Raw genomic sequence first — 24,472 nt, forward strand, 5'->3', positions numbered from 1 at the left:
AGGCGCCCCTAAGGAATTCTTTCTTACCTTGATTTCATAAAGGTAGTCTACTATATTCCCCTGGAAAATTTTTGTAAATTTCTTTTCATGATTAGTTTCCATTTGTAATTTATTTTTGAGTATTGTATGAGGTAAAAAACTTACATTTTTTCCTGAATGATTTATCAGTTGTTCCAGGACTATTTACTGAATAGTCTGTTCTTTCTCCACAGATTTATAATGCTGTCTCTATCGTATACCAAGTTGTAATAGATGTAAATGTCTGCTTTTAGGCTTTCTATTCTGTTCCATTGGTCTATTTGTATCTCTTACTAGTCCTGCATTGTTAAGTACTATATCTTTGTAATGCATCTTAATATTTAGTAAGGAAAGACTGCTTCCTTATTCCTCTTCTTCAAAAATACTTTTTTGCCCATACTTTTCCATGTGAATTGTAAGGTAAGCTTAACATGGTCTGTAAGAAACATTGAAATTTTGATTAGAACTTGTTCCTTTTCTCCATAAAGTGTCTCATGCATATTTTGTTAGGCATATTTCTGTGTACCTGATAAGTTTTTGTTGTCCTTGCTGATACTTTTAAATTATATTTTGTAACTGATTGTGACTGGTGTATGGGACTGCTTGATTCTGGTGCATTGTTTTTAGATCTGTTCACTTTGCTTATCTCTTTCTCTAGATCCAATTGTGGTTTATAGGTTTCGTTGAGTTTTTATATAAACTTTATATAAAACATACTTAAAAGTGCATAAATCAAAACTATACCGTTCATAGACTTATCACAAAGTGTTTTTAGCTTGTTAGTGTAATTTGTGAATAATTCTAATTTTTCCCCTTTCAGTCCTGGTACCTCCAAATATCGATATCATTCTGTGTAAAATAAAATAGAATTTCTTTTCTAACTATTTTCACTGATGCATTTCTGAGGCTTCATGCTCTAAATAGTGGTGTTTGATATGTAAATACATCTGAAGCTATCAAAGAAAGGACATTACCTTTACTTGGAAGTTCCAACAACTTAATAAAAGAGCCTGTAGGGTAGTGGTATTTCAGTTAATTGACTGCAGTCCAGGATTTGGTGTTCAGCATTTGTGAAATGCTGATACGAAATTTGGGTGATAAATATATACAAATTAATGTACTGAGACTAAGATAGATAAAGAAAGAAAAACATACCCATCCTACATGAATACATACTTTCTAGTGACCAGAACACTCAAGTTCTCTTTCCAGAGCATGTCAGTTCATATTGGGATACTTAGGAAATCAAACTAAGAAAACAGCTTGTTGCTTACTTTGGGCATGGAATTAAAGCAAAGGCAGAGAATCTCACAAACATGGGCTCTTTTGTGCAGTTGTTGATCATTTGAGGAATTCAAGTGCTCAAATGTATTCAAAATGCTCTACCCTCTCTTTATCACACTCCAAGCAGTTTGAGGGTCAGCAAAATGTAGTGGAAAAATACTGGACTTTGTTGACAGTCAAAGGGACTTGAATCCTAGCCCTTTGCTTATTGATCTTCGGCAAGTTACTTGTCAGAATTTCATTCTTCTCACTGGTGATAAAGAATCATGACACTGTTAATTTAAAAGAAATACAGTCTTTCAAAATATTTGTTATATAGTGTGTCCTACAGAATTGTGGGTTAATATTTGTTTATCCATGCCTGTAGGTGAAGAGGAAAGTGCCAATGATTCTTTCTGATATGTCAAATTGATCTTAGAAGTATTAATCTGTTTCCAAATATAGAGATTGGCATTACAACTTGATCACTAGGTTGTATTAGCTTCCTGTTGCTGCTGTAATAAATTATGACAAATGTAAATAATAAATACATTTATTATCTTAGAATTCTGGAGGTCAGCAGTCCTAAAAATCAAGTGTTGGCAGGCTTGAGCTCCCTCCAGAGGCTCTAAGGGAGAATATTTTCCCTTCCTTTTTTCAGCTTCTAGAGATCACCTGCCATCCTTTGTTCGTGGTCCTTTTTCCTCTCTGTAGGTCCAGCAGTATAGCATCTTCACCACCTCAGACTCTGACATTCTACTTCCATTGTTATATGTCCATCCTTTGATCCTTCTGTTTTTTTAATAAGGATTCTTGTAATTACATGGAGCCCACCAGGGTAATCCAGAATAACTTCTTCATTTTTAAGATCCTTGATCACTTATGCAAAGTCCCATTTGCCATATAAAGTAACATATTCACAGGATCAGGACATCTTTGGAAGGCTATTATTCTGTCTACTACATCAGGTTAATGAGTTAACAAGCAAGATACCTAGTTAGAATTCCACATTTCTTTTGTAGGTTATTTTCATAGAACAAAGTATCAGTTTCTGAAGTTGTGGGAATCCTACAAAATGTCTTTCTTTAAATAGTACTTCCAAGGAAAGATTTGTATTAACAGAGAATAGAGTTATTTGGTAGCAGTTATGATTATTCATAAGTCTCCATATTGTAAAAGAGAACTAGATTGACATTCTTGTTAAAATTTCTCAATTTAACATCTTTTAAATTTAGACTATTTGAAATAAGTGTGAAGCAAGATGGATTCTATCCCTCCACAGCTTGAGGGAAGGGAGTATAAAGCCTCCATCTTTCTTTGAGTTTCCTTTTGTTGATTGTGAAGATTTGTATTTGTAAAGTTAGGCTCTGGAATTCCATTCACTAATTTTTTTTTCTTTTTAAAGATTTATTTGTTTATTCCATTCACTAATTTTAAGTAAAAAGCACGTCTGGAGCCCAATTTTGCTTGTGGAAATGGACAAAGGGCTGAAAAGAATTTTATTATCAATGAAATTCTATATTTTGTGCCTTGTAAAGTAGTTGTAATTATTCGCTGTGATCACTTTACAAGGCCCTGACCTGTTAGTGAATGAAAGCAACTTTAATACTCTTTTCTGTACTTTCCACCTTTTTGTCTCCTTGTCCTGTACTGTAATAATTTTTACAAATGATTTTCTAAATTTGTTGATTAATGCAGTACCTTGGGTTTTTCATTTAAGGCACTATTTTATTCTTCCAAAAGTTTGATGAGATTTAATTGTGATATACACCATGTGTTAAAGTTTCCTATTGCTTGGAAATACTTTCAAGTTTGTTATTTACTTCTTTATCTGTAGTAAAATATTGATCTTATAGTTTGTGTTTGCTAACCTCAGTGTTGTCTTTTCTGTTATTAGATGATCCTGCTGTTTTGCTCCTTTATCTAATTCAAGGCTCAAGAATCTCTAGGGCAAGTCATGTAATTCAGCCAGAGCTGCAGAATGACCTGCTTCCATTCATCAGCCCCCTGAGAGAGTAGACTTTTGGGGGACTTTTTATTGTGGGGAGAGTCTTCTTTTAGTTTTCCTACTCTGTATAGTTCTGGACTTCATTCTGTTTCTTTTGCCTTCAAAACAACCAAAATGAAAGTTAAAAATTTTTTTGGAATGGACAGATGCCCTCAGGGCAGCAAATGCTTCCCTGCTTATCTGTTTCTCTAGATTCCCATTTTCCCCTGCTGTTTCCCTGATGATTCCATTTTTTTTATTGCCCCATATTTTTATTTTTAAGAAGATGTTATTTCTTTTTCATCAAGATTTAATTTTTTTTTTGTTTTCAGCATGAGGGTTTGTCCAAACAACCGTATGGGGAATAACCAAAAGTAGGAAAATTTCCTGTATCCCTTTCCTACGTTTTCTTTGAGATTAGGTTTAGGCTCAGAACTTCTCATTACCTTGTGGGTTTTCTTTTCTTTATTTTATAGAGGAAACATACAGTGCTCAGAAGAGTAGATACTTGCCCAGGCCCACCTAGCAAGTAAATAGTAGTACTGTTTTTTTTTTTTAAAGATTTTATTTATTTGTTTGACAGAAGGAAAGAGATCACAAGTATGCAGAGCAGCAGGCAGAGAGAGGGGGAAGCAGGCTCCCCCCTGAACAGAGAGCCCGATGCAGGGCTCGACCCCAGGACTCTCAGATCATGACCTGGGCCTAAGGCAGAGGCTTAACCCACTGAGCTACCCAGACACCCCAGTAATACTGATTTTGAGCCCAGCTTTGTCCAGTCCTGAAGCCTGTGTGCTTAACCAGTCCAATGCACCTCATTCTTTGGATTCTGTTGTTTTTTGTTCCTGGAATATGGGCTTTCTTCTAGGAGGAGGGTAAATGTTGCATTGTGTTTCTCTTACCAAGTTTTTATCCCTCAAGGTCTGCACCCTCTGAGGAACACATGTATTTCTGTGGCTCTTTCAGAAGATTGATGCCTGTTTCCAAGACATCCTAGTAAATAAGAGATCCTCTTCTACCACCTACCTTTGGCCTTTCAGAACTGAATTTAGGGACAGTCAGTATCCCAGATTTAACCACAAAGTTTTATTTTCTTTTTAACTGCAGGATAGTCCACTCGAAAGACCAAAATGCATTCCCAGCTGAATTTAGAAAGAGCTAAGGACAAAGGGATCCAGGAAGAGCGAAGACGGGAGAATGAGACAGGTAGGAGCTTGAAAATTTATAGTTTGTTAGATAGAGTTAAGAAAGTTTTGGAATTTTGGTTGGTGAATGCCTGCAAGGCGCCTTGACATGGTGAAAAACACAGGAGCTTTGGATCCAGACACACTTGAATTGACACTCAGTTCCCTTATTTATTAACTCTAAAATATTGGGTGAATCATTTCTCCTCTCTGGCTTCAGTTTCTTCATCTATATTATTTGAATAATAATACCTATCTCTCAAGGTTTTCATGTGAAATATAGGTAATGTCCTTTGGTGAAGTGTTTGTGCTTGGTACAGGCTTACTAAATAATTATAGTATGTTATCATTCTTGTTGCAACTGTAGGGGCAGAAAAGTGTTTCCTTCTTTTTTTTTCTAGGTGGACTATTTCATGTATTTATTATCTGTTTGCATTTCTTTTTTGTGAATGGTTCACTCATGTTCTTTGCCTGTTTCTGTATTTGGGTCTATCATTTAGTTGATAAGATTTTGACTGAGAATAGTATCTACTTCAAAGAGGGAAATTTCAGAAAAAGTCAGAGTTCTAAAGAATGTTAGCCAGAATCCAGGGCCAATTCTTCATAGTCTCTGCTGTGGAGAAGACTTGGCACGTGATGACTTAGGCTGCAAGAAAGCTTGGCAGGGAAGGAGCTAACATACTCCCTTCTCTGCAGAAATCTGTTGTAAACACAATACTGCCACTTACAATATATAATCCTACCAAAGAGACCGACTGTAAGTACGTTGAGGAATGACTGAGCTAGATGTTTTTGTATGAGGAAAACCTTTAGGAGAAAGAGCAGAGAGGTATCGTGGTTTATTTTTTTCAATTTATTTTTTTTATTTAAGTTCAATTAATTAACATATAGTGTATTATTAGTTTCAGAGGTAGAGCTCAGTGATTCATCAGTCTTATATAGTACCCAGGCTCATTACATCACGTGCCCTCCTTAATGTCCATCACCCAGGGATGGAGTAACTGGGTACAGGGGTATAGTTTATAGGGCCATAACTCTGCGAAGGTTTTAGAATTTGTGAGACACTAGAAAATTTCCAATGGGGAGAAGCCCTACATGTATGATTAATGTCTAAAAGCCTTTTGTTGGTGTTCAAGGTCGATGCCTCAGAGTACTCATAGTAGAGAGAAACCCTGTGAAGGTAATGAATATAGAAATTTTTTGTCATGATGCTGAGCTTATTTGACCTCTGAGGATTCAAACCTGAGAATTTAATTCATATGGCTGTGAAAACATGAAGAGGTCTCAGGCCAAATTTAATTCTCTTTCAACACCAGAGATTTCATAGGGTAGGAAAACTTTCCCAGTGTGAGAGAAATTACAGTGGGTAATCAAGCTTTTTCAATCATATGAAAATGCAGAGAGAAAGCCTATGAATGTATTGACTATGGGAAAGACTTGAGGACAAGCTCAGACTTTTAAAAAATTTTTTTAAATTTTTACTTTTTTTTTCATTTTATTTTATTTATTTTTTTCAGCGTAACAGTATTCATTGTTTTTGCACAACACCCAGTGCTCCATGCAAAACGTGCCCTCCCTATTACCCACCACCTGTTCCCCCAATCTCCCACCCCTGACCCTTCAAAACCCTCAGGTTGTTTTTCAGAGTCCATAGTCTCTTATGGTTCTCTAAATTTTTACTTTTTTTTAAAAGATTTTATTTATTTATTTGACAGGGGGTGGAGTGGGGGGTGAGAACAAGCAGGGGGAGCAGCAAAAGGAGAGAGAGAAGCAGGCTCTCTGCTGATCAGGGAGCCTGATGCAGGGCTTGATCCCAGGATGCTAGGATTGTGACCTGAGTTGAAGGCAGACATTTAACCAACTGAACCACCCAGGCACTCCCAGACTTTTTTTTTCTTTTTTTAATGTAAGAGAGTTCATAGGGGAGGAGAACTTTATGTTTGCAATGCCTGTAGGAAGACTTACAGATCCAGCTCAAACCTTGCTAAGCACGAAAGAATTGACAGTGCAAAGAAACCTTATGGTGTGTAATAAATGCGGGGAAGGGATTTTGGTGATAATCAGTGCTTATGGAACATCAGAAAACTTAAAATGGAGATAGAAGGAGATCCTTGTTTATCATCTGTAAATTCATAGTGGAGGAAGTTGTACCTGTAATGAATAAACCTTCATTTAGAGGCTGTTTTATCTATCGTCAAGTAATTCATAAGGGCAGGATCTTCTATGTTTATAAAAAATGTGAGTATGCTTTCAGCAGGATTTAATCTTTGGTGGGTCCATAGTGGAGAAGAATCTTTCAGGTACGGTGAATGTAGAAAGGCCTTCAGTTTTATTTGAAAGATTTTATTTATTTGTTAGAGAGAGAATGAGAGTACAAACAGGGGGAGAGGCAGAGAGAGAACCAGAATCCCCATTGAGCAGATAGTCTGATGCGGAGCTCCATCTCTGGACGCTGCGATCATGACTTGAGACACCCAGGCATTCTGAAATGTATGAAGTGTAATTGTATTCAGCATTAGACAGTACAGGTATCTTACTGAGTAATGGTGTGGGAAGGTCTTTGTGAGAAAATCAGATCGTGGTAGAAATGAAAAAAAAAGATTCATAATAAAAGTTGATTAAAGTACACTTGTTCCATATAATTATACACCTACCATGTGCCAAGCAGTGTAAGAACTTGATGTAGTTTGTTTAATCATTAGCTCTTGCAACAAGCATTTGATATAGGAAATGAGATGGAAGAATTTTCCTGAGGTGATATAGCTATCACTGGAAGAGCCAGGATTTGAATCCTACATAATTTAATTGTTAGGAGTTTCTAATGGCAATGTGTGTATTTTCAGAGATGTGTTAGCCTTTATTCATCATTAAGGAATTAATTCCAGAAATTGAAATTCACTCTTTAGTGCAGTGAGTTTTGGAAGCCTTAAGTCAGTTTTGGAAATCTGGTAGATGGTCCCAGAAGTTCCACATTGGGCTCCATAAAATGGAGTAAGAGTTTCTCTAACTCTCTTTGAATAGGGATTACCTCTAATCTTAGAAGATTTCACTCATAACAAAATTCTGTTCTCAAATGTCCATCCTGTAACCACTTCTCAAGGTTTAGGCAATTTGGTGTAGTGTAGAGAGCAGAGACTCTGAGATTAACCTAGGACAGCCTGATCATCAGGAAGTAAGGGAAAGCTGTCCAATTCTAAGAAAGACTGAGTAGGAATGGAAGACAGATGTGCTGGGAGCTTTAGAAACAGAGCCAGGTCATTTTAAGAATTATAACTAGATGAGCCAAAATAAACAGAATCTACTCCATAAGGAATAAAGCAACTAGGGTATATGCTATGATTTTCTCCTTGGGTAGGTATAGATAAAGGTTGCTTGTTTGTTACCCAGTATTCAGAGGAACTGCTACTTGAAATTGCCACAGGAGTATTCAATTTTCTAGCACTCAAAAATCAGTGTGAGTGATATTAGAGTGAGATTTTGGGGATTTGGAAAAAATGCTCCAGGAGGTTGTTTTTCATTTGAGAAAAAGGTTTTTTTAGTCTTTTTTTTTTTAAAGATTTTATTTATTTATTTGACACAGAGAGAGAGCACAAGTAGGCAGAGAGGCAGGCAGAGAGAGAGGAGGAAGCAGGCTCCCTGCGGAGCAGAGAGCCCGATGTGGGGCTCGATCCCAGGACCCTGAGATCATGACCCGAGCCGAAGGCAGCGGCTTAATCCACTGAGCCACCCAGGTGCCCCGGTTTTTTTAGTCTTAACTTAAGAAATGAAGGTGATAAGTTGATCCATTGTTTCTCCAAGTGTGATAGGCCTGTTACCTGGTCTTTCAGGTATAGCACTTTGCTTGTTACCAGATTTCTGATCCTTAGAGATGAATATTAATTGACAAAACTGAAGTATAAATATATAGGATTTTGTCTTCTCTGATAACAAGATGTCTCTCTAATGGGCAGTGCTGGATGCACATGAACAGAATTTACCTCGCAATGCTGATTTTTGCTACAACATTCCTTTGTTACATGTGCCATTGCTGTAGTCATACTGTTGCAAATGTTGTTTAGGAGATACTCTGCCTAATCCCATATTAATTCTCTTAGATCAACTCTGATAATTATTGAGGCACATCATTATGGCAGCCCATGCTCTAGGAGGAGAAATAAAGTATACGTCATGCCAATTCCAACCGATTGAAATAGGTTTTCATAGTATGCTGTCTTGAGAATGAGTCTGAGGTCCAGGGAAATAATATTGGGGGTGATTACTAATGTCTGCCATAGATGTGAGTTTGGTGTCAGACTGGCCCATATATTACATCCTCATGATGACTCTTAGTCATTCAGAAACATTTGTTAAACATCTTCTCTATACCAGGCACTGTGATGGATACTTTGAGTAGAGATGTGAATAAGACACACTTTTTTGCTCCCAAAGGAGCTAATACTAGTAGAAGAGACATGTAAACAAATATATACAGCAGACTCCTACACGTTTGACAAAAAATATATTGAGAGAGTACATTAGAGACCCAAAAGAGAAAATAGTTAATTTCAGTGGGTGGGAGAGGGTTACAGAAAGAAATTAATGCTTAAGTTAAATAATGAAAGGTGTGTAGATGTTACCAGTGTTAACTGCTGGGGCTGAGGAATAGCAGAGAGTCAGTCATTCCAAGCAGTGGTGGTATGAGCAAAGATACATCATATGAAATAACTCTGTGTTTACAGTATGTTTATGGTATGTTTAAGAAGCTAAGTATAGTTGGAACATAGAGAGTGAGAGAGGGTGTGATGAAAAGGAGACTGGTTAGATCAGGGAGAGCCTTGAGTGCTATACAAATAATAGTGGGGAGATATTTGGAGATTTTAATCACAGGTTTAACAGGATCAGATTTGCACTTTAGAACTATCCAGTCAATGAGAGTATAATGGATAGACTGGAAAAGCAGAATGGGGTACAGGAAGACCAATTCAGAGGCTATTACAGAAGAGTAGAGCTGTTGAAGCCCGAGTTAAGGCAATGGGAAGGAAACGAGAATACATACATGTGAGAAATTAAGAACTCAGCCACTGACTGAATATGGGGCAGGGGGATGAGGGCCAATGGAGAAGAAGAAATCTAGTGTGATCCTCCATTTTCTTTCTGCCATAGGTGGTTGAGATGTAAAAGTCATTCCATGGGGGGTGCCTGGGTGGCTCACTCCGTTAATCATCTGCTTTCGGTTCAGGTCATGATGCCAGGTTTCTGGGATTGAGCCCTGCATTGGGCTCCCTGACCATGGGGAGTCTGCTTCCCCTCTCCCTCTGCCCCTCCTTCCCCCACTACTGTGTTCGCTCCCTCTCTCAAATAAATCCTTAAAAAAAAAAAAGCCATTCCATGAGCTTCATAGCTTAGAATGGGGAGCAGATTTGGCGGGGGGAGGTGTGGCGGGGGGTGATGAGTTCAGTATTGAACATGCAAAGTCTCAAGCACCTTCAGAGTGTCCAAGAGGAATTATCCAGTAGATAGTCAGGAATTGATTAAGCTGCCATTAAGCAAGTAAGATTATAGATAGATTTGGAGGTCATTAAACATAGAGGTGGTGGTTTTAAGGTATGAATGGGACTGCTCCAAGGGAGTGTATGGAGTGAGGGACTAAAAGGCGAGAGCAGGAGAGCAGGGCAGAATCCCGGAAACAAGCATTTTAGGGAGGGCAAAAGCAAGCTGAGAAAGAGCTGCAGGAAAAGTAGGAGGGGAACCAGAGGAACTATTACATTCTAGTTGTGCCCTCTTGTGGTGGTCCAAGCTTCTTTTCCAGAATAAATATTCCCTTTCCTATTTTTAGTCTCTAGGTTCCCCCGGTTCCTGACTGATTTGGACCCCAAATTCCCAGTCACACTCTACCTATAAAACGGGCTACCAAGTCCTCTGGCAGTCACTTCTCAAGTGTAAAACTCCTCTTTAACAATTTAAGAGCAATTTGGAGCACCCCCTTATGAAAGAGTTGCAAAAGAATAAAAAGCAAACATTGGGGGGCCCCTCAGTTTCTACATTTACATGTACCCTACCTCTTTTGATCTATTCTGTGGCCATATTAATTTCAGCAAATCCCAGGTCTCATCAGATCCCTTTCCTTTATAATTAAATGGTTCTGGTCATAACTAAAATATATTCTATTTTGTATTTTAATTATATACATATATTATAATAACATAATATATATTATTTATTATAGTAAGACCTATATATGGCTTAAAAACCAAACAGTGACACAAAATAGTATTGTTTACCTTCACTTTTCCCACCCACCAGGCTCAAATACCTGAAGTAGCCTGCTTTGAAATACATTGGCTGTTTCTTTTGGTTTTTATCTCAATAATGCTAAATAATATGGCTATACTGGCATAGCTTGGAGATACTCTGGGTTCAGTTCCAGACAACTGCAAAAGTGAATATTACAATAAAGTAAGTCAAATGAATTTTTTTGGTTTTGCATGTAAAATTTGTGTTTACACTATACTGTAGTCCCTTAAGTGTATAGTAACATTATGTCTAAAAAAGCAACATATAGCCCTTAATTGAAAAATACATTATTGCTAAAAAATGATGACCATCATATCGTCTGAGCTTTCAGTGAGTTGTAATCACTGATCACAGATCACTATAACAAATATAATAATACTTAAAAAATTTGAAATACCGTGAGAATTACCAAAATGTAGCACAGAGACACAAAGTGAGCAAATGCTGTTGGAAAATTTGGTGCCAATAGATTTGCTCGATGCAGAGCCGCTACAAATCTTCAATTTGTTAAAAAAAAAAAAAAAAGTGCAACAATCTGGGGCGCCTGGATGGCTCAGTTGGTTAAGTGTTTGTTTTTGGCTCGGGTCATGATCTCAGAGTCCAGGGATGGAGCCCCACGTTGGGCTCCCTGCTCACTGGAGAGCCTGCTTCTCCTTCTCCCTCTGCCCCTCTGCCCCTCTCCCTGCTCTCTCTCTCTTGCTCACTCACTCTTGCTATCTCTATCCCAAATAAATAAATAAATAAATAAATAAAATCTTTTTAAAAAATGTAGCTATCTATGAAGCTTTTTAAAGTGAAGTGCAGTAAAACAAAATATGCCTGTATATTGCTTTATTTCAGATATTAGCTGTTGATTGCCCATTTATAGTAGATAAAAATTAAACTCTCTACCATTTTTCTTCTCCATCCTTTTAATATAGTTATAGCATATTTTTGGTTAATGATAATGTTTATTAACATTGGGCAAACTACTAAAGAGACAAGTAGTTAATTGTGATTATATTTCTCTTGTATACCTTTTTGTCATTTCTAGAGATAATAGTTGCTTTTCCCTCCATATTTTAATATATTCCTATCCTTTCCATCAGATCTCTCATGTCTGATTTTTTTCTACATGTTCCCAAGTAAGTCAGAGTATCCAAAAAAATTTTTTTCTGGAAATCCCCTTCCTAGGGCCTTTTCTTCTGCTTCAATCTGGACTATTTCTACTACTGATTCCTGGAAGCTTTTAGGATTTCCACTTTATCACTGATTTACAAAATTTTGTGATGATGTGTGGCTATGGCATCTGTTGTGCTGGACATTTGGTAGACTCCTTCAGTTCGTATTTAGGCCCTAGAAATTTTTATTATTTCTTTTTAATAATTGCAAGCTCCATAAGGACAGTGATTTTTATCTAATTTTTGTGTCCCCAGTGCCTGAGTAATAATTGTGCCTGATACATGATAGGCACTTATTATTTGTTAAATGAATTGCTATTTACATTTAAAATAATATAAATAAAGTAATACCAGTAAACCCACTAGCCAGGGCAAGTAAGAGAACATTAGTGGTACCTTAGTGCCTGCCCTCCCCATGTGCCCTTCTGGTCACACTCCTGTCTGTCTCCACCTAGAGATAGCACTACACTGGCTATTGCATTAATAATCCCCCTGGTTTTCTTATAGTTTTATCACCTGTACGTTACAGGTGATACTGTAAACAACTTTCTGCTTAATTTTTTAAAAAAAATGAAAAGCAAGCACAAATCTAGTTGCATGAGGAATGGGTGATTTGCCCTTGTTAGTCTTCCAAGAAAACGGGTTCTGGGTCAAAGACTGACTTCACCATCTCTGAAAATTTAATAAAGCCATTTCTGGGAAAATTAGCAAATGACATCATGAAGTTTGGTGTTAGGATGAAAGTCCTATGTCTATCTAATTTATTTTTTCTATTGTAGGTAATTTTTTCTTTATCTGTAAGCTTATAGGATATTTTCTTAATTATTTGAATTCAGAAATTTTGATCAGGGTATGCTTAAGTGTGTCTTAGAGTGGAAACTTCATGAAGGCAGGGATTTTTGTCTATTTTGTTCACTGATATATCTTAATTCCCTAGAAAAGTGCCAGATACATAATAGATCCTTATTAAATGTATTGATTAAATGACTTGTAGAAACATAAATTAATAAATGGATGGGTGAATGGATAGGTAAGTCAATCTTGTCTGGAATTCAGAGGGCCCTTTTTCTTCTGTCATTTATTTAATGTGGCCTCTCTTGCCCATGTCTCTTTTCTCCCTTAACTCCCCTATCTACCCATCCATATTCACATGGTATGTTCCTAAGTGTCTTGTCCTTCATTGACTCTATTACTTTATAATAATAGTAACTATTATTATTTAAGTGCTGTGTGTAAATTTCTATAAATTTCAGTCCGGTAACTCAGAGCTCATTAGTGACCCATCATTTTTCATTTTATTATTTAATTGGAATGTTTTAAAGCTTTGAACTTCCAGAAAATTTTTGATATGTATGTGCTGAGCTTGATTTTTCTTAGTTGTACTTATTACTCTTTGGTCAGGTTTTCACATATTTTATCCAACAGTTTTGTTTTATTTCTCTTTGACTGCTGAGATGTAATTTTGTTTGTATTTTTGCTTTTATGAGTGATCACTTTATTAGCCTCAATGTAGTTTGGAAAAGGCACATTTGAGTCAGTACCTCTAGAACACCAACTATGTGTAAGTATGAAAAGTGTTTCTATGCAAAAGCAGTCACATATGAATTCTAATCCTTACAGATTATCCTTAACTGTTACAGAGAACAGTTGGCATTCCTTCACAACACGATTGTTCCAGGGTAGAACTGAAAATTTCAATATTTGGGCCTAGTCACCTTGGACACAAATTGTTCTCTGAAATGGTGAGAGCAGACAAACACAGTATTTAAGTTTGTATGCAGGGGCTCCAATGCTGGCATGAAGCTAACTAGCAAAAACAATGAGAACTAAAATGACTGCTGGATCCAAATTTTTAGAGAACTTGTTTTTAACAAGAGCATCCTATCAGACTAAATTCTAGTTTTTTATTAAAATGTTTCTATAAGGAATGGTTCACATTGATCTTCCTTAAATAAGGCTTCCATAAATTTGGATGAATGGCCGAACCCCTTTCTAATATTCCATATAAAGGTTTGCCACCCCATTCCATGACAGAGCTCTTTTGGTTTTGCCATTCTAAGACTTAACAGTATAGCCAAGGAAGAGCGATCCAGTTGGTGTCTGCTCCCCACTACCCTGATTAAGTAGTACTTACTGTACAATGGTAACTCTACTTCTTCAGATTGTGGACTCCCTAATCTAGAGGAATTGGGAGTTTAGGAGTGGTGACATACAGTTTCCTTGTTTAGTAGACCTAGTCTTAGTTGCTGCCAAGTGTTTGTCTTAAGTTCTAATCAAAAACAAACCTCACTTAAAAACTTACCTGAGTTCAAACAATAAAGCCAGTAAAGAATTTTCATGATGGTGTGGGAATTTTAAGAGACTAATAAATAACACTTTGTCTTCCCTGCCTAGGTTCATACCAATTAAAATATAAATTTAAGAATCAGATAGATGGAGATCAAAATACCATCTTCATTACTGATACAGATGGTTGGAGAAGGCAGTTTTAGTGTGAACTTCCTCATGCTGGACCCCAGCTGAAAAACCAAGAGACTCCAGGTCAAAAGTAGGCCCCTTATTGCATGGCAAGGAGCTAGTCAGAATGCATGTTCTCCATAGGCATACAAACCCCTGGGAGAAAAGCAGAGAGCAAGGGCATGAGCCAAGTACACTCAGACATGTCTCTCAAACATACTAGTCTTATAACTGATTCATTCTCCCGTGGGCAGAAAAGCAAGAGTGTTAGTCTACTTGAAGTCCTTCCACATGGAAATATGAGAAGTAAAGATTAAGTGTTCCGTCTAACACAGCTCAGTGATATATTCAGTATTGCTGCCACTTGCTTGAAGCTGTCTGTCTCTGCAGGACCAAAAATATCACAGTTTTGCTGTAACAAGAAAAGCTATTAAGATGTTTTGGGAAGTCTTAAGTATAGTGCAAAGAGCTTAACTGCATAGATCATAGTTAAAAATGGACACATCAGTGAAGTATTTAAAAACCTCATCTAAATGCTGTACTAAAACATGAAGAAATGCTTCTTAAAGGCAAATACACCAAAAGGAATCCATTCACAACTGTTTACCAAGTGGGAACATTAAATATTATACCTTTATACCCTCCGAGCATGATATGTTCCTCTACTTACTAGAGCTTTGAAATGAAGCTTCAGGTGAGAAATTTCTCTGTATTATCTGGGTGCATGTAATATCTTCATATTGGGAAAGTGTGTGGGTATAGGTGTGGAGAAGAGAAGGGAAGGGAAAAAGAAAATGGGATTTCAGGGAATGGGCACCATGTGTAAAATTGGATGATCTGGGCCACGTGTTTGATGCAGAGGTGGGGAGAGTATTGAGTGACAGTAGGATAGTGGGAGTGATATGAACAAGCAAGGTATATGATAATCATGACGGTGGGGACAGTGAGTAATGGGGGAGAATGGTCTGAAATCACTGAAAATGAAGGGGGTTCAGTGTGAATGATAGTGATAGGACAAGATCAGAATATATGTGATAATGGTAGTTATGGACATGATGTATGTCATACTGTGGAAGATGAGAATTGTGTGTGTGTGTATGTGTGTGTGTGTGTGTGTGTAGTTATGTGAGAAAGTGAGGAGGAAGAGATAATGGTAAAGGACACAATGAAATAGTGGGATTATTATGTGTAAAAATGTGGATGGGTATTTCAAGTAATCATAGGAGGAAGTAGACAGTAGGTGGAATGAGGAAAGTTTAAGCTATAGTAAAAGATAGATTTGTAGTAGAAGTGATAGGGTTAGTGTTTGTATGTATATGTAATGCCGGGGGAAATGAGAAGTGTATCCACTTTTAGGAACAGAGAGACATGGTGAGTATGTGTGATAAGGGGGGGTAGAAAATGTTATGATAATTTGGAGTGTGGATATCATGAATGTCTGAGTGAGGTTGTTGAATAAAGCATATGATGGGAAAATTGCAGTTTCGAGTGTCATTGAGGAGTGGGAAAAGTATGTGTGTGACAAATCTGAAAATGAGTTGTTTAAAATGATTAGGAGATATCTTTATTTATCTAAAATCCAGTGGATTGAAGTCCCCATGATTTCTTCAGTGTCTCTGACCCCATACATACATATATTTTTTTTGTTTCATGACCATTAGCATGTGGCTCCCATCTTTCAGGTGCCTCATGGTTGCAGGATGCCCTATACAATTTTATTCGTCATGTCTGTTTCAGGTAGGAAGATAAGGAAGAGGAGAGGACAAAATACCTTGTCAGTAGAATTAGTTTGCTTTATACAGCACTTTCCCCAAAATCTTACCCAACAATTTCCACTTACATCCATAGAACAGAACTGACACATGGCCACCACGCTCTACAAAGGTGTCTGGGAAGTGTAAGTTTACAGCTAAGAATGTTGTCACCTATAATAAAAGTCAAGGTTTATTTAGTAAGAAAGAAGGGGTGTTCGGTAGGATATAGCTAAGAGAGAAGGAGAATGGTTGTGGATATGGGAGAGAGGGTACCTGTACCCCTGATCAAATAATACATTATATGTTAATAAAAAAAATAAATAAGGTGTGCAATGTAAAAAAAAAATCCCAGAGGTAACAGATACAGGTAGGATTCAATGTACAAGGTGCACTATAAGACTGGCATAGTTTGAGATTCTGGAGATAAAAACAGACATGCCCTCATGGAGCTTTCTGTCTTGCAATTAAAGACAGACATTAATCACAGACCCAAATATTTGTGAGGTTGACACTGTAATAAGTGTTGTGGAAGCTAAGTGCATGGTTCTGCGAATAGATTTAAAAAGGGTTTGACCTACTCTGGAAGGCCAGTGAAGGGGGGAAGTGAAAATTGAATTGAGACCAGAAGACAGGTTCAGAATTAATTGGTTGAAGGATGGATGGATGGTTGGGATGGGGGAAGAGTGTTCCCAGAAGAGGAAATGGCATGAACAAAGGCACTTCTATGCTCTTTTTATTTATTTATTTTTATTTTTTTTATTAATATTTTTTATTTATTTACCTGACAGACAGAGATCTCAAGTAGGCAGAGAGGCAGGCAGAGAGAGAGAGGAGGAAGCAGGCTCCCTGAGGAGCAGAGAGCCCAATGTGGGGCTTGATCCCAGGATCCTGGGATCATGACCTGAGCCGAAGGCAGAGGATTTAACCCACTGAGCCACCCAGGCGCCCCTATGCTCTTTTTTTTTTTTAGATTTTATTTATTTATTTGACAGAGAGAGATCACAAGTAGGCAGAGAGACAGGCAGAGAGAGAGAGAGAGAGAGAAAAAGAGGGAAGCAGGCTCCCCGCTGAGCAGAGAGCCCGATGCGGGACTTGATCCCAGGACCCTGAGATCATGACCTGAGCCAAAGGCAGCGGCTTAACCCACTGAGCCACCCAGGCGCCCCCCCCATGCTCTTTTAAAAATGTATTTTATTTTTATTTCATTTAGAATATTTGTTTCTGTTGTGTCTTCAAGTTCACTAATCTATTCACTGATTAATTCCATCCAGTGAATATTTCATTTCAAATATTATGGTTTTTGTTGGGGCAACCTGAGGGTTTTGAAGGGTCAGGGGTGGGAGGTTGGGGGAACAGGTGGTGGGTAATGGGGAGGGCACGTTTTGCATGGAGCACTGGGTGTTGTGCAAAAAGAATGAATACTGTTACGCTGAAAAAATAAATAAAATGGAAAAAAAAAAGAAAAATTTTGTTAAGATTAAAAAAAAATATTATGGTTTTTATTGCTAGACATGACTTGTACCTTATTAAAAATGTCTCATTTCTCTACTTAACATGACTATTTTTCTAGCCTTTTGCACATAAGGAACATAGTTATAGTACTTTTTTTAGAGAGAGAGAGAGAGAGAACTCTCATGGGGGTGGAGGGAGGGGCAGAGGGAGAAGAGAGTATCTTAAGCAGGTACTGGAGCCTGAGGTGGGGCTCATTCTCATCACCCTGAGATCATGACCTGAACTAAAATCAAGAGTCAGATGTTTAAATCAGCTGAGCCACACAGACACCTCAATTATAGTAACTTTTTAAATGAGCTTGTCTGCTAAATATAACATCTTTTTAAGTTGTGGGTCAGTTTGGATTGATTGATTTCTTTTTCCCTCACATTTTTCTGCTTCCTTGCATGCCTGGTTTTGTTTTTTGTTTGTTTTTTGAATGCTAGGCATTATGAACTTTACCTTTGAACTTTACATTTTTGTGAAATTTTGGTAAATTTTTTGCCTGTTGGTGCTAGATATTTTTGTATTATACATCTTCTTGAGGTTTTTATGAGATGCAGTTATTTCGAAGGAGTTAAATCTTTCTTGAGTCTTGCTTTTAAGATTTTAGGCAGGACAACAGCAGTGTTTTGTGTAAGCTAATTATCCCAGACTAGTGAAGCGAGGCCCATCTGAACACCCCATGCCTCATGAATTATGAGTTTTTCTGCTCTGGGTGGTAGGAATAGGTGGGAACAGGCATTATCCCCAGACCTGTGTGAGATTTTGACATTTGTATCCTCTAATCTTTTCAGGTGGTTCTTTCCCCAGCTTTGGGTAATTTACTTACATGCATTAACTGATCAGTATTCTACTGAATAGTTGATGACAATCTTCCAAAATTCTTCAGAATTCTCCTTAAGTGCAGCTCTCTACTTTTTGGTATTCTTGTTCTCTGAACTCTAACCACCTTGTTCTTTCTGATCTCATCTCCTTTAACTCACCGAAGGAAATCCTCTGGGCTCCGACTGCATTCCCCTTCATTGCACCATGAACTAGAAACTCTTCCAGATTGTAGAGGCTCACCTCATTCCCCATCGCCCCCACCATGAGCATCTCTCAGGGATCACTGTGTTTTCACTGCCTGATGTCTAATGTCTTAGAAATAATGATTTCATACGTTTGTCCCCCGTGTTTCTGCCAGGTTGGAGGGTAAATCCAGTCACTGACTTGCCTTATAGGAAGATGTATGGTGGAGACTTGTTAGACAGTCTTTTCCTTTTCCTTTTCCTTTTTCTCTTCCTTTGCTTCTTCCTTTTCTCTCCTCCTCTCTTCTCCTTTGAGCTTGTTAGTTTCCTCAGTACTGCCAAGTATCAGATATAAGTGACAGTTGAACTTCTAAAATTTTTATTATCAAGATGAGAAGGAAGAGTCTGAACAAAACAAGAAACATATTCAAAATCAGGGGTTTAAAGAAGATCTTTAGATCACAGGGAATATGACCACATATTCCAAGAGTATATCTTCATGACTTCAAACTTAAGAAACTTATGAGTATAAAGTCACGTTAAAGAGGCAGATTTACTTTCCTTCAAAGGATAGATGTTTAAGGCTTGGGATAGATACAGGATTGGAAACAAGACTACAGTAAATGTTAGAATAATTGTGCTCTAACCTCAGACACTGTTGTTCATGAGGATGAACCCATACATAGGGCAGGCAGCCCATGGTGTGGGGTCATAGGATCTTAGCTTTCTTTATCCAATTTCAATTTCAGAGATTATAGGTCACCAAAAAAGTTATGATAGTGAGAAAACATGTATAAATCACATTAAAGAGGCTTAGCCGGGCTTTAGATTTTGTTAACATCAGAAAATTCATCAGTAGAGATAAACCCTATGAATGTAGTGATCATGGGTCTTTCAGCCAGAGTTCAGATGTTAGTTTGGTATAGTTGAATACATAGTGAAGTGAAGCTATAGGCATGCAGTCAATGTAGAAAAGCCTTTAGGAGTGACAAACCTGAGCAGTCATCAGAAATTTGAATCTAGAGAGAAACTATTAAATATCTAAAATGTGATAAAATACGTCCCTCTGTTCTTATCCCATGCAGGCTCCCCAATCTCTATAAGTGATTCTTTGGATTGCTGCTCCCATGGCTTTGACAAAGGAGGGAAAACACTCTTTCCCAAACCAAAGACTTAAAACCCTGAATTCTTGTCTAATTTTTTTTCTAGTCTCTAAGTACATTTGGTCAGTGAAGGAACAGAGTAAGTATCAGTAGGGTGACTACTCTGCTATTCTGCATAAGTCCTTCAGAAATGTGTTCAGAACTCCTTGGTGGCTCCCTTTAGAATAGGGAGATACTTGGTATCTTTTTTTTTTTAAGCTATGTGGCTTTAACTAAAATTCTGAGGCAACTTTAAAAGTCACATTCAATAGCCTGCTAAATTGGTATTGTGTTTTCTTCATGCTGTAATAAAAATAGGCTTCTGTCATTGTTTAAACATCAGAATAATTTAGATTTGTATAATTTCTCCCTAAGAAGAAAGTCTTAATAAATAAATTACTAAGAAGGTATGGATTATTTTAGGTGCCTAAGTATGCATTTCTGAATTACTTTCCTTAAAAATGAGTATTTACTTTTAATGAGTAAATACTCATTAAAAATGAGTATTTACTTGGCTTTTGGGTAAGGACACCCCTAGTATTTTTTTTTTTAATGGAGGAAATGATGGTAGAAAAGAAAGTAATAATTTGCATGTTTTCCTAGATCAAGAAAGCAGAAACAAAATTAAATGATTTAATTAAATGACTAAATTAAATGACTAAAAAACACTGAAAAGTGTGTTGTCTTAATTATTTAGTTAATGATGTATTAATTAATTAATTAATTAAGTGTTGTCTTCATTAATCATAAATACAATGTAAATCAATTAAATATCTTGTCTATCAAACCAGAAAAGATATTTTTTAAGCAAATGCTGAATATGATCAAGGGCACCTGAGAACTCTTCTACATTGCTAGTGTTTGATAAAACTTTCTGGAAAGCATTTGGATATTGAATAACAGCCTTAAAATAGTTCATACCTCTTTGACCTAGTAATTCCATTTCTAATAATATACCCTAAGGAAATAATTGGAGATATACAGAGAGCTTTGTGTGGAAAAATCACCGCAATGATAATCTGATGAACAAAAATAAATGGAAACAGCACCCTTTGTTAATTAGTTGAGTAGGTGCATTTATATAATGAGTTAGTATATAATTATAAAGAAGTTTACAAAGGCTTTTTAACATCTTGGAAAATGTTATAATATCAGAATAATTGTTATGTAACATTATGTTCTAAAACAGTCGCAGATGCAGTATATTATCATTGTGCCTGGGGCGGTGTGATGTTGGAGTTGTTATGGACCATTTTCCCAGTGTTTTTCACATGATCCTTGTTTCATAAAATGAAACCAGAACATGCCATAGGCTGAAGTATGTGATGACTTAACTTCAGCTCTGTATCCGTTTATAGTTGTTAATGCTTCATGATTCTCAAATTAGGAGGTTTATAAGTTTTGTACTGATGGTGAACATTGAGGACACCTTTGGAGCCAAATCTTATCCCAGGTATCTAAGAACATTCAGATATACTTGGGAATTTTCCAGTCCAAATGACAGAGGGTCTCTAAGCCGCAAGATACCAAAAGCCCATATGGTAAGATTATCTGATGCGATATCAAACAGACACCCTCAGACTGCATGCGGTTCTCCTTGCAGGGTTCCTCTTGTCTCTTCTGATAATCTTCTCCTTATTAATGGAATATTAATTTCTGTGGAAATGGGAGTGAGGAATTAATTGGAAAGGAATAGGGAATTGGTCAGTGTGAAGGAAGATGCAACCTATTTAAGTTTATGCCAAGATCATTTGAAATGTCATTTTTGCCTGCTCTCATGCTGAAAATTGGCATCAAAAACTCCATAAAGTATCTCAAAATTCTGCAAGTCTAACTGGACTCAGTTTTGTTTACATTTGACTGAGATGCAGTAGTCCTTGAAAAGAGGTAATACATGTGTTTTTGCTCATTATTGTTTCCCCAGCACTTACCACAATGCATAGCATCTAGCAGGCATACTTAAATTTCTTTAAAAATTCTTACACAGATAGAAATACAGGAGGTAAAATCAAGTGAGCTTCCATCCAAAAACATGGAAGGATTTAAGAATTCTGTAGTGCTCATTTTGAGGCATCATAATTTTTTTTATTTTTTACTTTTTTAATTCCAGTATAGTTAATAGTTTCAGATATACAATATAATGATTCAACAATTCTGTACATTACTTAGTGCTCATCGTGATGCTTGTGTTCTTTAATCCTCATCATCTATTTCACCCATCCCCCCACCCACCTCCTCTCTGGTAACCATCAGTTTGCTCTCTGTAGTTGAGTTTGTTTCTTGGTTTGTTTTTCTTTCTCTCTCTCTCTCTCTCTCTCTCTCTTTTCCCTTTACTTGTTGGGTTTGTTTTTTAAATTACACATAGGAGTGAATTCATAGGGTATTACCTTCCTCTGACTGACTTTGCTTAGCCTTATATTCTTTAGCTCCATTCATTCTTGTTATGGGTGAATGATATTCCATTGTATATATACACCACATCTTCTTTATCCATTCCTCTATCAAGGGGCACTTGGGCTGCTTCCATAATTTGACTTCTGTAAATACTGTCATAATAAGCATAGGGATGCATATATCTCTTTGAATTAATGTTTTTGTATTTGGGGGGTACATATCCAGTAGGAAGCATCCTAATATTTTATGTTTGGGTCCCAATGTATAGCATCTATGTAGAAGTTTCAAAAAGGACCCATTATTTCATATGATTATTCTATCATTCACTCTACTATGATTTTGGTTTTATTTCTTCTTGCATATCTGTTAAATTATAATTTTTATATTATTTATATTATACAGTGAACTTTTCATCTAAAATAATGTTTTACCTTAAAGTACTATGTCTGATATTAATATATCATTTGTTTATTATGTGCCATAACTTATTCCATCCTTTAATTTTTATCCTGGATATATGTTTATGTTTGAAATGTTTCTCTTATATATTGCACACAATAATGGAGAAATGTTTTCCATAAATTTCCTTTGATTAAAGCATCCCAAAATATCTATAATTGCAGCTTTGATTTCCTCTTTAAAGGAAAACTTCATTTACTCCTTCTCCAATGCTCCTGTCTTTATGTAGTTCCAAGTTTCTGCCCTATATTGTTTTCCTTCTCCAAGAAAATCTTTTAACATGTTCTTATAAGATAGATCTACTGGTGATGAATTCCTTCAGTTTTTGTTTGTCTGAGAAAGTATTTCTCCTTCACTTTTATTTTTTTAAAGATTTTATTTATTTGACACACAGAGAGGGATCACAAGTAGGCAGAGAGGCAGGCAGAGAGAGAGAGGGAAATAGGCTCCCCGCTGAGCAGAGAGCCCAATGCGGGGGCTTCATCCTAGGACCCTGAGATCATGACCTGAGCCAAAGGCAGAGGCTTAACCCTCTGAGCCACCCAGGTGCCCCTCTCCTTCACTTTTAAAGGATACTTTGCTAGATACAGAAATATAGGTCAGTGGGGTTTTTTCTTTAATGTTTTAAATATTTTCCTCCACACTCTACTTTCTTGTGTGGTTTCTGATGAGAAGCCTTCAGTAGTTCTTATCCATATTCCATTATAAGTAAGATACTTTTTTCTAGCTTCTTTCAGGATTTTCTCTTTGTCTTTGGTCTTCTTCAGTTTGAAAAGTAGGTGCCTCAGTGTAAATATTTTAGTATTTCCCCGTTCGGTGTTCTTGGAGCTTTCAGGATCTGTGATTTGTTGTCTTCATTAATTTTGGAAAATTCTTAGCCATTATTATTTGCAATATTTCTTCACTTCATTCTCTCTCTGTGTTCCGGTAATGCATATATTTCAGCTTTTGAAATTGTCCCACAATTCTTAAATGTTCTGTTTTTTTAAAAGATTCTATTTATTTATTTTTTTATTTGTCAGAGAGAGAGAGAGCGCACAAGTGGCAGAGTGGCAGGCAGAGGCAGAGAGAGAGGGAGGAAGCAGGCTCCCTGCTGAGCAAGGAGCCTGATGCAGGACTCAATCCCAGGACCCTGGGATCATGACCTGAGTCAAAGGCAGCAGCTTAACCGACTAAGCCACCCAGTCATCACAATGTTCTGGTTTTTTAAAATTATTTTTCCTATTTACTTTTCAGTTTGGTATCTCTTAATCTACCTTCTAGCTTTCCTCAGATGTGTCCAGTCTACTGATGAATCCACCAAAGGTATTCTTCAGTTGTTATGATTTTTTCTAGCATTTCCTTTTGATTTTTTTCTTAGAATTTCCATCATTCTGCTTACTTTACCCACATCTATTCTTTGCGTGTTTGCTTTTTTCATTAGATCCTTTAATGTATTAATTACAGTGTGTCGAATTCCTTGTTTGATAAGTCCAACACTCTTTCATATTTGAGTCTTATGCTTCCTTTGTCTCTTCAGACTTTTTCTTTTTACTTTTTGGTGTGCCTTCTAATTTTTTTTGAAAGCTGGACATGATGTATTAGGTAATAGAAAGTGAGATAGATTGGTCTCTAGTATGAAGATATGTGTTGATCTTGTCAGGAGTAGGCTTTGTTTAAAGTTTCCTTTAGTATTAGATGTCAGAGGCTCCATCTTCTTCTAGCATCCTAGATTTTGTTTCCTCTTTTGACTGTGGGCTTCCTTAAGTTCTCTTCCTTTGTCTTGCAGCTCATTCCGTTATAACCCATTGTTAATATACTGGAGCCCTGCTGCTGGGGTGGTATGGTATGGGAGAAAAGGGAGTGTTTTGTAATATTCCAGTTAAATGTCAGAGTTTTAGTGT

General features: G+C 36.9%; 1 protein-coding gene across 2 annotated transcripts in view; it reads left to right on the forward strand.

Annotated features, from left to right (window-relative positions):
- MAGED1 (MAGE family member D1) overlaps positions 1-24,472 on the forward strand; it is a 58,818-nt gene that overhangs the window by 16,907 nt on the left and 17,439 nt on the right. For both annotated transcript variants that reach the window (XM_045995377.1, XM_045995375.1), the window contains one exon: positions 4,373-4,471. In XM_045995377.1, coding sequence (XP_045851333.1) covers positions 4,396-4,471 — 76 coding nt within the window. In that variant the 5' untranslated portion in view covers positions 4,373-4,395. Of the gene's footprint in view, positions 1-4,372; positions 4,472-24,472 lie in introns of those variants that run through there.

Source organism: Meles meles, chromosome X (assembly GCF_922984935.1).
Source record: "Meles meles chromosome X, mMelMel3.1 paternal haplotype, whole genome shotgun sequence".
Taxonomy (NCBI): domain Eukaryota; kingdom Metazoa; phylum Chordata; class Mammalia; order Carnivora; family Mustelidae; genus Meles; species Meles meles.